Source organism: Scophthalmus maximus, chromosome 6 (assembly GCF_022379125.1).
Source record: "Scophthalmus maximus strain ysfricsl-2021 chromosome 6, ASM2237912v1, whole genome shotgun sequence".
NCBI lineage: Eukaryota > Metazoa > Chordata > Actinopteri > Pleuronectiformes > Scophthalmidae > Scophthalmus > Scophthalmus maximus.
The window spans coordinates 1-14,990 of record NC_061520.1 but is presented as its reverse complement, the minus strand read 5'-3'; the positions used below and the strand labels follow the sequence as shown (position 1 = coordinate 14,990).

The 14,990-nt window shown below is 43.9% G+C and overlaps 1 protein-coding gene across 1 annotated transcript; it reads right to left on the bottom strand.

The window, feature by feature from the left end:
- Positions 1–423: 423 nt before the first annotated feature.
- On the bottom strand, positions 424–14,984 carry LOC124850049 (eukaryotic translation initiation factor 4 gamma 3-like; the record flags this gene model as incomplete). The annotated part of the gene is made up of 22 exons (XM_047332499.1): positions 424–1,274; positions 1,791–1,937; positions 2,454–2,535; positions 3,005–3,151; positions 3,274–3,372; positions 3,616–3,697; positions 3,866–3,991; positions 4,352–4,524; positions 4,705–4,817; positions 5,348–5,565; positions 6,160–6,274; positions 6,434–6,524; positions 7,114–7,244; positions 7,374–7,512; positions 8,394–8,498; positions 9,809–10,042; positions 10,127–10,273; positions 10,697–10,894; positions 11,773–11,928; positions 12,530–12,649; positions 13,935–14,059; positions 14,666–14,984. Coding segments are annotated over 22 exons (3,249 nt in total), but the record flags the coding sequence as incomplete, so codon positions are not given.
- Between the last annotated feature and the right edge of the window lie 6 nt (positions 14,985–14,990).

Genomic DNA, 14,990 nt, shown 5'->3' with positions numbered 1-14,990 from the left:
CGTTCACTGTTCAGTACACAAGTGTAGATACACAAAGAAAACATTACAACAAAATCATTGTTTCATCTACAGCTGCAACAGTCTTTATTCATTACACACACACGCACACACACTGCTGTATTGCCTCCACACACACAAACAGACACACACAAACATGCACGCACGTGTGCGTGCACACACACACACTCTGTTGTATTGCCTCCACACACACAAACATGCACGCACGTGTGCGTGCACACACACACACTCTGTTGTATTGCCTCCACACACACAAAGACACACACAAACATGCACGCACGCGTGCGTGCACACACATGTACACAGTTGAATCGGCTCCACGCACACACTGACACGCACGCACAGACACACAAACGCACACACACATTCTGTTGGACCATTGAAAGAAGAAATCATCAGAATCTGTGTTTTTAAACCTTTTTGTCTTTAATGTATTTACAAGCACTGAACCTGCTCTGCTCTGTGGAGCTCAAGTATTACAAGCGTTTCTTGTTCGGCGAACGCGGCCATTTGCTTTTTGAACTTGCATCTTTGCTCTTAGTTTGTTCGCACAGTTCACTGACCTCTGGAGTGGTGTATGTACATGTATCAACGCAGAACCGGCCGAGGCTCCTGGTTGGTAGAGCTCAACAACACGGACAGATCTCTGATATCCGCTTCCCTTTCGTCATGACCCTGTTTTAAACCAAACAGTGTCGAGTCCAGGGAGGCGAATTATTTCAATTATTATTTTGTTATTATAATTAATTATATTGTTATTTCTGTTCTGTTGTTGTGAGCATCTGCAAATTTTAAATAACTTTTATATTTGCAGTCCTTAAAAAAATAATAAATTAAAGAGTCCAGAACCTATGTATCTTAAGTCTCTTCTTATAAAGTAACAAAAGAAAAGTAAGTTAAAATTTAAAACAAAAATATTTTCTATGTATAATACAGGTATTTAGTGCTTCCGCCGTTGGAATCCAAACTCAAAATGGTTTCAGAACCGTACCGCAGAAAAAGAATTCCAGCCGTAAACATGTGGTCCTGCTCACGGATGTAGTTCTACTACGTCATGTCCTTTGTCCGCTCTCGTCAATTATCCTCCGACTCCTCCTCCGCCTCCCGCAGCCACGTGAAGAAGGCAGTGACAGACTTGAGGGCCACGCCCTTCCCCAGCTGCTCCGCCGGGTCTTTGCTTGTCTCCCACTTGTAGAATGCGTCTTCGGAGATCACGTCCTCGTCGTACAGACAGTCGAAGAACATCCGGAGAAGGTCTGTGAGAAAATCAGACTGTTAGGTCAACGGTAATAAAGATGTGTGTGTGTGTGTCGTAGACAGCTAACGTACAGTAGCTCTTCTCTAAACTAACACCTGTTCATCACCATCATACAGTTTGATGGAAAAGAAACAATATCACCGACAATAATCTTCTGGAAGTTTATAACAATAATTCCTGATAATGTGATGAATTAAACTAATGTGATTTTTTCAGATAAGGAACAGAAAACAGATGGATCAACCAGAGCAGCAGCGATTAGTCGATTAATCATTAATCAATATATATAAAGGTGCTTCTGAGTTTGAATGATACTCCTTAAATGACGTAGTTGTAATTTTGTTGTGAAATGCATTGATACTAATATTCATGGTCAAGGTCTCAACTCTTTGAAGTGGTTATCCCTAACCCTCTCAGAAGAAAACAGAAATGTGAAAATGATAACAAGTCAAAGTCGATCTGCTGATGAAGATCATGTGAGCAGACTGAAACGTCCAGAACCCCAGTGACTCACTGGGAGGCTGATCGAGGCCGACGATCAGAGCCTGAAGTGCATAAAGTGCCTGCAGCTGTCGCTCGGTGTCCGAGTTCAGGTACTTGAGTAACACGGGCAGTCGCCTCTGGATGAGGGTCGTGTCCACTCGACAGGAGCTGTTATCATCTGAGAGAGAGGAGGAGTCAATAAATAATATATATTATATAAAATAGAATCAGTGGTGAGAGGAGGAGTCAATATATATTACAATATATATAATAGAATCAGTGGTGAGAGAGGAGGAGAGTCAATATATAATATTATATATATAATATAATATATAATAGATTCAGTGGTGAGAGGAGGAGGGTCAATATATAATATAATGTAATATTATATAAAATAGAATAAGTGGTGAGAGGAGGAGTCAATATATATTACAATATATATAATAGAATCAGTGGTGAGAGAGGATGAGAGTCAATATATAATATTATATATAATATAATATATAATAGAATCAGTGGTGAGAGGAGGAGGGTCAATATATAATATAATATAATATAATAGAATCAGTGGTAAGAGGAAGAGAGTCAATATATGATATAATATAATATATAATAGAACCAGTTGTGAAAGGAGGAGGAGAGTCAATGTATAATAATATATATATATATAATATAATATAAAATTAAATCAGACCTTTCACTGCTGCCTTACACACAGCCGTCATCAACGCCCTCAGGAAAGGAGACGAGCTCATCTGAGACTCGTCCAGGTTCGCCTGAGAAACAAAGTCACATGGTTCAGTTGAGCGGGGACGCCACCGAGGAACAGAACAGAACTCCTGAGGTAAATTCTTTAAATATCAAACTCCCAAAACACAAGCGTCTTCTGGTCACGAGTGATGCACCAAGAAGAATATGGACAATGTGGATAATCTCTGGTATGAAAAATGGAATCGAGGCTTTTCCTGAAAATAAATGATTATTTTATTCATAATTATTTAACCTAATGGGTCAATTCACCAGAACATTCAGGAGGCGGGACATGAACATGTCCACTCGCCGCTGTGAGAGTTTCACAGCAGGAAACTCACTCGGACATTTTCTGGAAATGTCTCGAGGGAGATGGAAGGAAAAGTTCAGGACAATGTCCAGAGCAACATTTGCGTTTTCATGTCCATTGTTGCCATGGCAGCAACAGTCACTAATCTGTGTAATTTAGTGTCCTTGAGTCTGATGATGTCCTACCTCCACCCAGTCGAAGATCTTCTCGTCACTGGCCAAGTCCTCCAGGAGGAGGCGCTCCAGCTGCCGCCTCAGCTCCTCTGGAGACAACGTCCTCTTAGACAGAACCTCCTCCGGGCTGGAACCGTCTGCCTGAACAAACTGGAGGTTCTGTTTGTGTCCAGACGAGAGGAAGATGATGAAAGGGGAAAAGGAAAGAGGAGGAAGAATGATGAAAGGAGTTTTCATAGAGCTAATGGATGGATGATGGATGATGTTTCCTCACAACCGACCTGCTGTGTGATGAAGTCTTGGATGTCCTCGTCCTCTGGCAGGAGGTCGGTCCAGCTGAGACCAGATTCTCTCCACAGACACGCCACCTTCCGATGACTCTGAGGATGAGAGTGGAAAAAATATCTTTTACAGACGGAAATGAAATTGAGTGATTTACTTTGAGTGAGGCTTCAAATCTTCATTAGTCCTTTTAACTGGTTTCTATGAATTATCATATAATTATAAAAATGGCACTGACTTAATAATGAACTCATCTGCAGTGAATCAATAAACAATATCACTATATAATCTGGATGTATTGTTTTTCATGTACAGAACAGAGTTTATTAAATGTTACTCACCATTTGTTTGCATAGTATGTGCAGGATTTCAGAAATTAAGATCCCAGCTCTTCCCACAGGAAGCAAAGGTTTATTTAATCCACTGAAAACAAACAGACGACAGATGAGGTCACATTAAACCTGAGGAGCAGAATATTCTGAGACACTGTGAACAAAGGTCTTAACCTCCGTGTGACTGAGTGAATGACTGAGTAAGTGAGTGAACGAGTGAGTGAGTGAGTGAGTGAGTGAATGAACGAGGTCTCTGCACCTGAAGAGCTCTCTCATAGAGAAGCCCCCCTCCCTCAACATGGGGCTGAGCAGCTCGGCCAGGTACAACCAGATGTGAGGAATGTCGATCGACATATCGTCAGCCTGCTCCAGCGTGTCTGCGAACCTGAGGACGAGGACACAGTGGAGGTTATTTATATCTGATGTCTTCAATAATAATAAAAATAATAATAATAAAATAATAAAGCGTTCAAGTTGGAGAGTTGTTGACAAAGTTCAGACCGGGAGTGAAACTGAATTATAATATTTACTGGAAGATTAGCCTCAGTTTATGTTAAAAAAATAAATATGACAGTATTTCAGAACCAACCTCCATCAAGCAGAAAAGTTTATTCATTTGTCATTTAACAAACACAAAAACGCCTGTATTTACATGTTCCGACTGCATTTAAAGGTTTTGACTTACTTGACTGAATCCATTACATTTATTAACCGGGTTAACTTTCCAAATATGAATTGAACCGACCCTTTGTAAAACTGGTCTCTGGGCAGGATTCCCTGCTGCAGCAGCTGGAAGAGGAGCTGACCCATGTGGTCTCGTGTGATCTGACTCCGCTCCAGAGTCGACTCCACCCCGACACGGACGAACCTGTGCAGCTGAGAACCCAAGTCCAGCTCGTTCACACACTGGATGGCCTCCTGCAGGAAAACACACACACACAGGACACGTTCTACATATTAAAAACTATTTATGAATTATCATAGTATTTCATTCAATGCATCTGAAACAAAAGACGCAGATTCAAAGTAGAAACATCATTACAGACGAAATCTAGATGCATCTAGACATCAGTGAACTCCTCTACTGAACATCGGCACCTTGTAGTCGTTGATGTGCAGGAACTCGTCGATGATGGACTTGGACTTCCTCTCGATCTCGTCCTCCAACAGAGCGGGTCGGTCTGGCGTCGGCACCACGGGCTCAGGTTTCACTGTGGAACAGAAACAGAGTCACAACAGTGTCCGTCGGTTTATTTTCATTTCACTGAATATATTAATACATCGTGTCATTAAGAGCCACAGCTCAGAAAAAAATCCTCCTGATGTCACTTCTGGACCAACACTGAGCAAGTACAAGTAAAAGAAATTAAAATGAAGATATTAATGTTTTAATGTGAACATGAGTAATGTAAAACAATTATGGTCAGATGAGAAACGTGATATTATGTAATTTACTGAACCTTCCTCAACCAATAATTCATATGAACTCAACATTTTACTTTCTCCCCAAAAGGAAAAGATTTCTAATGTTGTTGATGAAGACGACAATCAGGGGAAATGATTGTGCAGCAACGTAAACAGTGTTCGATAGATATATAGATATAGATAGTTGTAATGTAACAGTGTTATATAGATATAAATATATCGATTTAGATATAAATATAGTTATAGTTAGTTATGTAGCAGTGTTGTATAGATATAAATAAACTCTGTTTCAGAGTTTGCCGTCGGTGTGTCTCACCAGCGTCTCGGACTTTGCTGTGCTCCGGCTCCGTCTTGTCCTCGGTGACGCTCGGTCTACGGGGCTTGGCTCCCTCTCGGTCTCTTCGCGGCTCCTCTGGGGTTTGAGTCTCCAGCAGCTCCTTCACGCTGCTTCCCCTGATGAAAGGGCCGGGCCGCGCTGACGGCACCGCAGAGATCAGTGGCTTCTCGCTGCGCTCTCTGCCTGAACTGCTGCGACTGCCAGGAGAGAGAGAGCAAACGAACAACTGAGAGTCGGCAAGGAGGCCACATCCACACTACGTCACATCACCTGCTCTGTCTGAGCAGCTACATGATGTAGTCACCCACATCCGCTTCCTGATTGGTTCTCATCAGTCGTGACCCGACGACCAGTGAAGGAAAACGTTGTAAACACTTTCTGTCCAGCAAATGAAATCCCTGCTCTTACTCTTCACCACTGTTTCTCGTTTGTAGTATTTTCTGTAACTAGGCAACCGACTGCAGAGTAAACAATCTGCTTCCTGTTAACACCACATGACCGAGTACATGACTGATCATGTGATATACATTTTCAGTTCATTAATAAAAGGGTTGTGGCTCACTGCCGTTTTAAAACAAAAACAAATTAGTTTGAATGTAGTCTGAGAAAAGCTGGAATAAAATCTTTATCACCAACTGCAACCAGAAGAATCCAACACTAATATTTCTTCCAAGTTGAATGGAAACTAGATAATGAGGCCTTTAAAGATCCTGCAGACAGAAGGTCAGAACCACAACATTACCCTCCGCTGAGATCAGAGAAAACAAACCGACAGTGATCTCGTCTCGTACCTTCCCAGAGTTCTCCTGGAGTCAAAGTCTAGGTTCTGTGTCGGGGCGGTGGCCTGAGGCGAAGGCGTGGACTGCAGTGCAGAGTAACGGTTGAGACCAGCTGTACGAGACAGTTCTGTAACAGATAAAATAAGTTGTATGAGACACTAGTATAAAAAAGGACCAGAAAATCTACAGTAGTGACGTGGATCATACTCCTCCACCCGAGTCATTACACTGTACATGATGTTTACATGTCAAGAGAAATAATTTCCAGCTCCTCTTCCACACTCACCCGAGTCGTTGGCCTTGGCTCCTCCGCTGCTGCCCTTTACCCATGTGACTTGAGCCCGTGGGCCCAACTGGATCTTCTCGTCCATTTGAGGCTGCAGAGAGAGAAATGTTTAAGAAAAGGCGCTTCAGGATTCAGAGCATTTTCTCTCCTTTGATTTCTGACAATGTCCGGCAGAGGAAGAAATACGCGTCTTTATCAAGCATTGGTTGAATTCTGCAAAGTTCATCAAGGTCAAGTACCAGCACATGACTTTATCCATCATACAGGCTGACCTTTGCCCCAACAGCTCAGTGAAACATGACAGAACGCATCCAGCAGGGGGAGCTCGTTACTGCAGTACCTCAGATCCTGACAACTGAATATGTAAAGTAGATCAGTCCAGTTGTGATGGATCATAAACAGTTGTCAGCTGTGAACATGAAGCAGTGGCGAGGGAGAAAAAGACAAACTGGTCACATGACGACGACCCCCCTCCTCCCTTTTCTATGCGAATCCAGTAAAAGACACACACTTGCAGAGTTCTGGTTCTGGTCCCAGTTTTTAAATCATACATGTTTGCATGTAAAAAAATGAACCGCCTGCTGACCATGTCATTGTATTCATGATTCATGTGCAGTGATGTTAGCAATTGAATGTGGGACATCATTCTGATGACATGACAGATGAGCAGAGCGTCCCACCTTGGAGATCTTTGGGATCTTGGAGGGGTCGATGGTTCTGCTGTTCTTTGTCATGGGCACTGTGTTCCAGGTCTCTTCTCTCGGAGCGCGCTGCTCTCGCTGCTCTCGCTGCTCTCGCTGCTCTCTCTGATCTGTGAAGACACAAACAGGGAACCAGGTTTAAAATTAGTTCATTATATACACAGTGACATTGTGTTTTGCTGCGGTACAAGAAGACGTAGTGTAGGTGAACAAGTGGGAGAGGATTCAGACGGATTCACCTGGACGTCTCTTGTTGTCCTTGGAGAGCAGCTGCTGGTGCACTTTCCTCTGTTCCTCTTGCTCTTCGATCTTCGCCTCCTTGTGGATCTGCTCAATGGTTTTCGGACCCTGGTCGGCTCTTCTGGAAACCCAGTTGTGCTGAAAAGAACCACAATGACTTTGAACCTGAATCATTACGCATCAACCGGATTTCTTTGTTCTTTATCGAAGCCAATTGAAGTTACAGCACAGAGAATATGAGTCATTAAAATGAAACGGTTCTCATCAGTCCCCACTCAACTACGGTCAATGAAACACGAAATCCTTGAATGGTCACATGACCGAGGTCACTTCTGATTGGACAGAGATTCAATTCAATTCAATTTTATTTGTATAGCGCCATATCACAACATACATTGTCTCAAGGCACTTTACATAGTGAGGTCAATATTACAATATTACAGGGAAAACCCAACAAATCCCACAATGAGCAAAGCACTTGGCGACGGTGGAGAGAAAAAACTCCCTTTTAACAGGAAGAAATCTCTGACAGAACCAGACTCAGTTGTGGGCGGAGCTTCTGTCTCGACCGGTTGGGGTGAGGAGAGAGAGGAGGAAGAGAGGAGAGGTGGGCAGAAAGAGGGTGGGAGGAGAGACAGTAGGAGAGAAGAGAGAGAGGACAGTTGTACAACCACCGCTGTAATCTCTACCAGACTGATACTTATAATTAAAAAATACAATTATGTTGTTGTCATTATTAGTGATGATATTAATATTAATATTAATAATAGCAATAATAATAATGACGGGTTTGGGTCCTGCAGCTCTGGGGTCAGAGATACACTAGGAGAGATGGAAAACACAAACAGATGGTTTTAGTTTAGTAGAAGTGTGGATGTGCTTCAGGTTTGTTCAACACCGCCAGTCTGCGTGAAGCTGTGAGGATTCATTCAGATTACAAGTAGCAGAAAATGTTCAGAATGTCCAACATCATGTTCCAGGAGGTTTCACAGATCAATGAGTCTCTACAACACACTCACCAGTCTCAAGTCGATCACATCCTGTAACATGAACCGGATCCGAGACGACGTCTTCCGCTCTTTGACGATCTTCTCCATCTGATTGAAATACTGATCCATTCGAGGCTAGAGAGAGACAGACAGACAGACAGTGAGACAGACCGGCAGACAGACAGACAGAGAGAGATATAGACAGACAGACAGACAGACAGACAGACAGACAGACAGACAGACAGACAGACAGAGAGACAGACAGACAGACAGACAGAGAGAGAGAGAAAGAGACAGACAGAGAGACAGACTGATTGTTAATTTTAGACATGAAGGTCATATTCTCTAGACTTTACCAGGCAGCAGGTTTTAGTGATTTCCACCTTGTTGACCACTTGTCAGTAGTTAATAGGAACAAGTTTGTGTTATGTTCTGACCACCTGATTGAACCTGATTGAACCTGACTCAACCTGACTCAAGCTGATTGAACCTGATTGAACCTGACTCAAGCTGATTCAAGCTGATTCAAGCTGATTTCAGCTGATTGAACCTGATTGAACCTGATTGAACCTGACTCAACCTGATTGAACCTGATTGAACCCGGAAAACATTCTGGGCATCATCAGCATGAAAAATAGAACGGATGTAATTTACTGTAATCGCCCGACATTAAACCTGCCATTCAATTCAATTCAATTTTATTTGTATAGTGCCATTATAACAACATACATTGTCTCAAGGCTCTTTACATAGTGAGGTCAATATTACAATATTACAGGGAAAACCCAACAAATCCCACAATGAGCAAAACACTTGGCGACGAAATCTCTGACAGAACCGGACTCTGTTGTGGGCGGAGCTTCTGTCTCGACCGGTTGGGGTGAAGAGAGAAATGGGGAAGAGAGGAGAGGTGGGAGGAAAGAGGGTGAGAGGAGACAGAGTAGGAGAGAAGAGAGTTTTTTATGTTCACATAAAACAGGATGAAACTGATCTGAAGGATTCAACGTACAGAAAAAACACTTACTTGCCAATAAAGTAATATATTAATATCGTTGAGTAGTAAGTTTCCCTTTAGCAGGTTGACAGGTAGAAGAGGAGGATCATGTTCATCACAACCTACTGTCACATGCTCTTTAAGACCATATGACACAGAGCAGAAGAATGTGTCACCTCCTCTTCATCACTGAAAACAATTCAATTTACTCTTACTATTATATTTTGAATGGGAACAAATCAACTGCATGTTATCCTGGTGGATATACTTAAAGTTTTCACACGTGACAACATCCAGTTTTCTTCTTCTCTGGTGAGTCGCCTGTTCCACAATGAAGCTTTGTCACAAATGAAAAAGGATCAGTTCCTCTGACACCAGGAGATGTTAGCTGCTTAGCTTAGCATAAAGACTTAGAACTGCATGTTGGACTATCTCTCTCACTCCAGCTCACCTTGGCCTTCTCGAAGTCGAGGTCCTTGCCGATGGTGGTGAGCAGTCTGCACAGACACTCTAACGACTCCTGGTCGTGGTTCTTCAGCAGCTTGACCACGCAGTCGTGCATGATGGCCTCCGTTAACATCTTGAGCTTGAAGAGTTCGCCGATGAACTTGATGTTGCCGATGGAGCGCCGCCGGGCCTTGTCCTTGGCTTCCTCCAGCTCTGCCTGAAGACGGTCACGCTCCGTCTGTCGGAACCAATGAAACATTAAACAACACATTGTGAATCACAGAGATTCACTCTGGTTCGTAATGAGCATGACATCACGTACCGACGCAGCAGAGTCCAGCTCCTTCTGCTTCCTCTCAAACACCACGTCGTCCACCTTGTCTTTCTCAAACTCCTTCTGACAGCGGTTCAGCAGCAGCTTGCGAAAGTTCACAGTGTTGTTGGGTTTGTCTGTCGTCGGCACTTTGAGCTGAATGTCGTGGACATAACAGAGAAACAGTTTGAGATAAGTTTGTTGTTTTGTGCAGGTTTAAATTTACAAATCAACATTTTAATTCCTGGATATATTTTAATCATAAAGCTAATATACATAAGGTTAAGGTTATTTTTCTGTCTCAAATTCTGTACTTGGCAACATGCATGTGTAAAAAAATCTGACTTGTTGTAAAGGATTATTTCTGCTGAAGTTAGGTTACGTCTTAAAGTTTTCTTTTCATCATCAGACTGAACTAAATTAAGCTGCATGTCACATCAGAGCTGAATATAAACCAACTGATCCATCGTAAATGTTGAGCTGCTTGTTGAAATGTATTTTATATACATCAGCTGAGATAAGAGCAACATTCAGACACTTCTACCAGGAGCCTCTCTCGTCTGATCACTTCCTGCTCACCGTGGCGAGGCAGCGGCACATGTTTCCATAGGCCACTGAGAAGCTGGGCTCGTCGATGGCCTTCTCAAAGACCAGGTCGATGACGCCTTTGAGCCGCTCCTCCGTGTCGATTGTCAGATCCGTCACCTGCTTCATCAGCTGGTTGAACTTCTGAGGCGTCAGCTTGTTCAAGATGCTGCGGACCTTCTTGAAAAGATCCTGGGGGGAATCGATCAACAGTCAATCAAAACTAACTCTGTTGTATGAAACAAGTTGGAAGAGGAAATGATGTGAAGTGTGCGAAGTTAAATCATTTATCAAACAACACTGTAACTATAGGGGTTTGTGTGTTCTGTGTGTACCTGTGTGTTCTGTGTGTTCCTGTGTGTTCTGTGTGTACCTGTGTGTTCTGTGTGTTCCTGTGTGTTCTGTGTGTATCTGTGTGTTCTGTGTGTGCCTGTGTGTTCTGTGTGTTCCTGTGTGTACCTGTTTGTTCTGTGTGTGCCTGTGTGTTCTGTGTGTTCTGTGTGTTCTGTGTGTGCCTGTGTGTTCTGTGTGTACCTGTGTGTTCTGTGTGTTCTGTGTGTTCTGTGTACGCCTGTGTGTGCCTGTGTGTGCCTGTGTGTTCTGTGTGTACTGTGTGTTCTGTGTGTGTTGTGTGTGCCTGTGTGTGCCTGTGTGTTCTGTGTGTACTGTGTGTTCTGTGTGTACTGTGTGTACTGTGTGTTCTGTGTGTTCTGTGTGTTCTGTGTACGCCTGTGTGTGCCTGTGTGTTCTGTGTGTGCCTGTGTGTACTGTGTGTACTGTGTGTTCTGTGTGTACTGTGTGTACTGTGTGTTCTGTGTGTTCTGTGTGTTCTGTGTGTTCTGTGTGTGCCTGTGTGTTCTTTGTGTAACTGTGTGTTCTGTGTATACCTGTGTGTTCTGTGTATACCTGTGTGTTCTGTGTGTACCTGTGTGTTCTGTGTGTACCTCTGTGTTCTGTGTTCTTAGTGTTCTGTGTGTTGTGTGTGTTCTTTGTGTACCTGTGTGTTCTGTGTGCCTGTGTGTTGTGTGTGTTGTGTGTGTTGTTTGTGTACCTGTGTGTTCTGTGTGTACCTGTGTGTTCTGTGCGTTGGGATCCTCGGGGAGAACCTCCCGCTTCAGGCCCGGTTTCCAGGCATTCTCTGATTTTTTCAGCTGCACATCATCATGCACCGACAGGCTCATGATGATCTTCCTGGGTGGAGGCCGACGTGCCCCGATGTTCATGAGCTACAGACCAAGTGAGAGGAACAGAAGAAGTAGGTCAGCGTTTTTGACTACGGACCCAGTCACTGTCAATTAGTTTGCGTTTATTTAATAAAAGTCAACATACGTATGATTTAGCTCATTATCCTGGGAAACTACTGCATCACTCTCATGTTGCTATGTTCGAGTGGGTTTAAGTAACAGTTCATTTTGAGAAAATTCTCTCATATACTGCCCAGCTGAAAGTCGAGGGTCTAAACTGCGGCCTGGGTCGGGCCGACCAGCACCCGCTTCCATTCTTCCAAGCGAAGCTCTCGCCTCATGTGAGGAGTTTTATCGACCGCCTCACATAACTCTTGAAAGAATCAGTTTTCCTGTCATTCCAATCAACCTGATGACAAAAGCTTCTACAGAAATGCTCTGTGTTGAATTAACCACCGGCTGAATCCAAATTCCTCCAGTGGCATCAGATCATCGGCCTCCAACAGAATGTGATAAATCATTAGGAAAGCCAAGTTTGTGCCAATTAAAATTTCCTCTACTTACAAGCAACGTGTTATTCATTTGAGTGTTGAGAGAAACAGAAGGTGGAGTGTGTGTGTGTGTGTGTGTGTGTGAGACTTACTGCAGCGCCTCTTCCTCCGGTCATCTGTCTGCCAAAGTCTGCGAAGGCAGGTGTGAAATCAGGTCCTCTGGAAATCACCCTCGACTCCACCACTCGAGATGGCACCTTGTTTTGGTTAATCTGTAACACACCCACCCACACACCCACACCCACACACACACACACACACACACACACACACACACACACACACACACAATGAGCTGAACAGCAGGGGGAGCAGTGATCACCCAAAAATACTGGGCAAAGAGATTCAGCCTGGTGTGTGTGTGTGGGTGTGTGTGTGTGTGTGTGTGTGTGTGTGTGTGTGTGTCTAACCCTTTAAGGTGACCCCTTACCAACGACAGTCATAGCACATTAACAGTTTTTGGGTTCTGTATAGTTCATGTACAGGTTATAAATTCTGCTGTTGGGTCCAGTGGGCTCAGAGAGTCAGAACCAGATGTGGGAGGGTACAGTGAGTCAGAACCAGATGTGGGAGGGTACAGTGAGCCAGTTGTGGGGGAGGAGAGAAGAACAAAACCACTTCTTTGTCTTTCAGTCGTCCTTGATTTCCTCTCAACTCTGTCCATAAAGATTTCCCCGTCTCCCACAGAGAACTTGAGACGATGGGATCGTACCAATCAAGTGTTGGTTCTCTTTGAGAGGTTGGGGGGGGCCGGACTCCTCACACAGCCAAGTGTGACATAACAGCAATGTGATTTTAATCAGAACAGCATTTCAGTGGACCAGAGTCTCCAACCACCCAGACACGTGGATGATCCAGTCACACAATCAAACGCTTCCGCTTCAAGTCATTACAAGAACTGTGTTTCATACAGAGCTTCATTCAACATCAGTAATGCAACTAAACATTATCATCATCATTTATTAATCATTTAATCAACTGAGGCAACCTTTATTTATCTGTCTGTCAAAAAACACAATGAAGTGACTGATCGTCACATTTAGGTTTGAATTAGAATGTTTTTGTTTGATGAGTAATTACTCATCATTACACCGCCATTAAAAATAATTTTCATGGATTTCTGTTAACAGAAATGACAAAGTAGAGCTGAAACTACAACCTGATCAGAAGAAACTATTCAGATTATTTATTTATTTGTGTTGAATAAAGTTGAATGATCAGAATAATCTTTCTATCTTTATCGTTACTCCAGGAATAATTTTTTAAGAAGTGGCTTGAGACAACGGATGGAAATCAGCAGTTAACGGCTTATTTACAGCATCTTGTCTAAATGAGCATTGTCCCTAAAAGATAAATGAATAAAAAAAAGGAAACAAACAAACAAGACACCTGAAGAGCCTTTATCTTGAAGACTCTCTTCAGATGACTGGATAAGGGAGATTAACCAGAGGCACTTTGCTACAGAAACATTCCACACATGAGTTTATCTGAACGTACCTTGTCCAGCACCACGTCACTGATTGGTGGGAGTCCCTCAGGCTTCTGTATGCAGGCAGGCATGAACTGGAAGCCCAACAGGAAGTCCCTGTCGTACTGACGCTTCCCCCCGGGCTCAGTCAGGTCTGGACCATCAGGCCGGGTTTGAGAGGGAAGCAGGAGGAAAAGTCAACAAGCAGCTTCACACAATGGAAAGAGTTATTCTACTGATGAAACTATTCTCCGGCATGTGCTCATTTCAAACTTCTTTAATACGGAGTTCACACAACACGATTTCAGTATACTGGAGACAAAAGCCCAGATCTGCGTTCGATCGACAGCTCGATGTGTGAACTCTTTGAAGAGTTGAGGGGCTTACGACACGTCGCCTCCTCCGACTAGATTTCAAACAGGTTAAATATCTAGACGAATCTCCGACAACAGCCAATCAGAGCACAGGACAGGGGAGTCATCCGTGAGCAGGATGACGCAGAAGAAACTTGTCCTTCACCTATGGATGGTCAGTGTTAACGTCTGTGTGGATAGTTGTGTCACTGCATCTTGATCCGTGTGCGTTTGTTTATGCGTAAAAACATCTGCAAATCAGCTGCAAGCGGAGGTCAGAAGACGAGGTTTTGTCAAAGTAGTCGTAGAGTTTCTCCTGGTGAAAGACGGTTGAGTGTGTGACCCGTCACCAGGCAGACGTAGTGTATAAACTTGTGGTGTGAACTTCAGAGAACAGTCAGTCTCACCTTCTACGTCTTGTGGAGCTGTGGAGTTGTCCTTGTCTCCGGGACTGGCTCCACTGTCGCTGCTCTCCGTCTCCGAGGTGTGCCCGGCTCCGTTCCTCATGGGCTCCACCTCCGCCTCACCATTCTCCTCCGGGGCCGCGGCCTTCCTGTCAGCCTCAGGGCTGCTGGCAGGGGCAGGGGGAGGAGCAGAAGCAGGGGCAGGAGAAGGGGGTGGGGCAGGAGAAGGGGCGGGGGCAGGAGAAGGAGCAGGAGAATGAGCAGGGGCAGGAGAATTAGCAGGGGCAGGAGAAGGAGCAGGGGTGGAGGTGGAGACTGATGCCAGGGG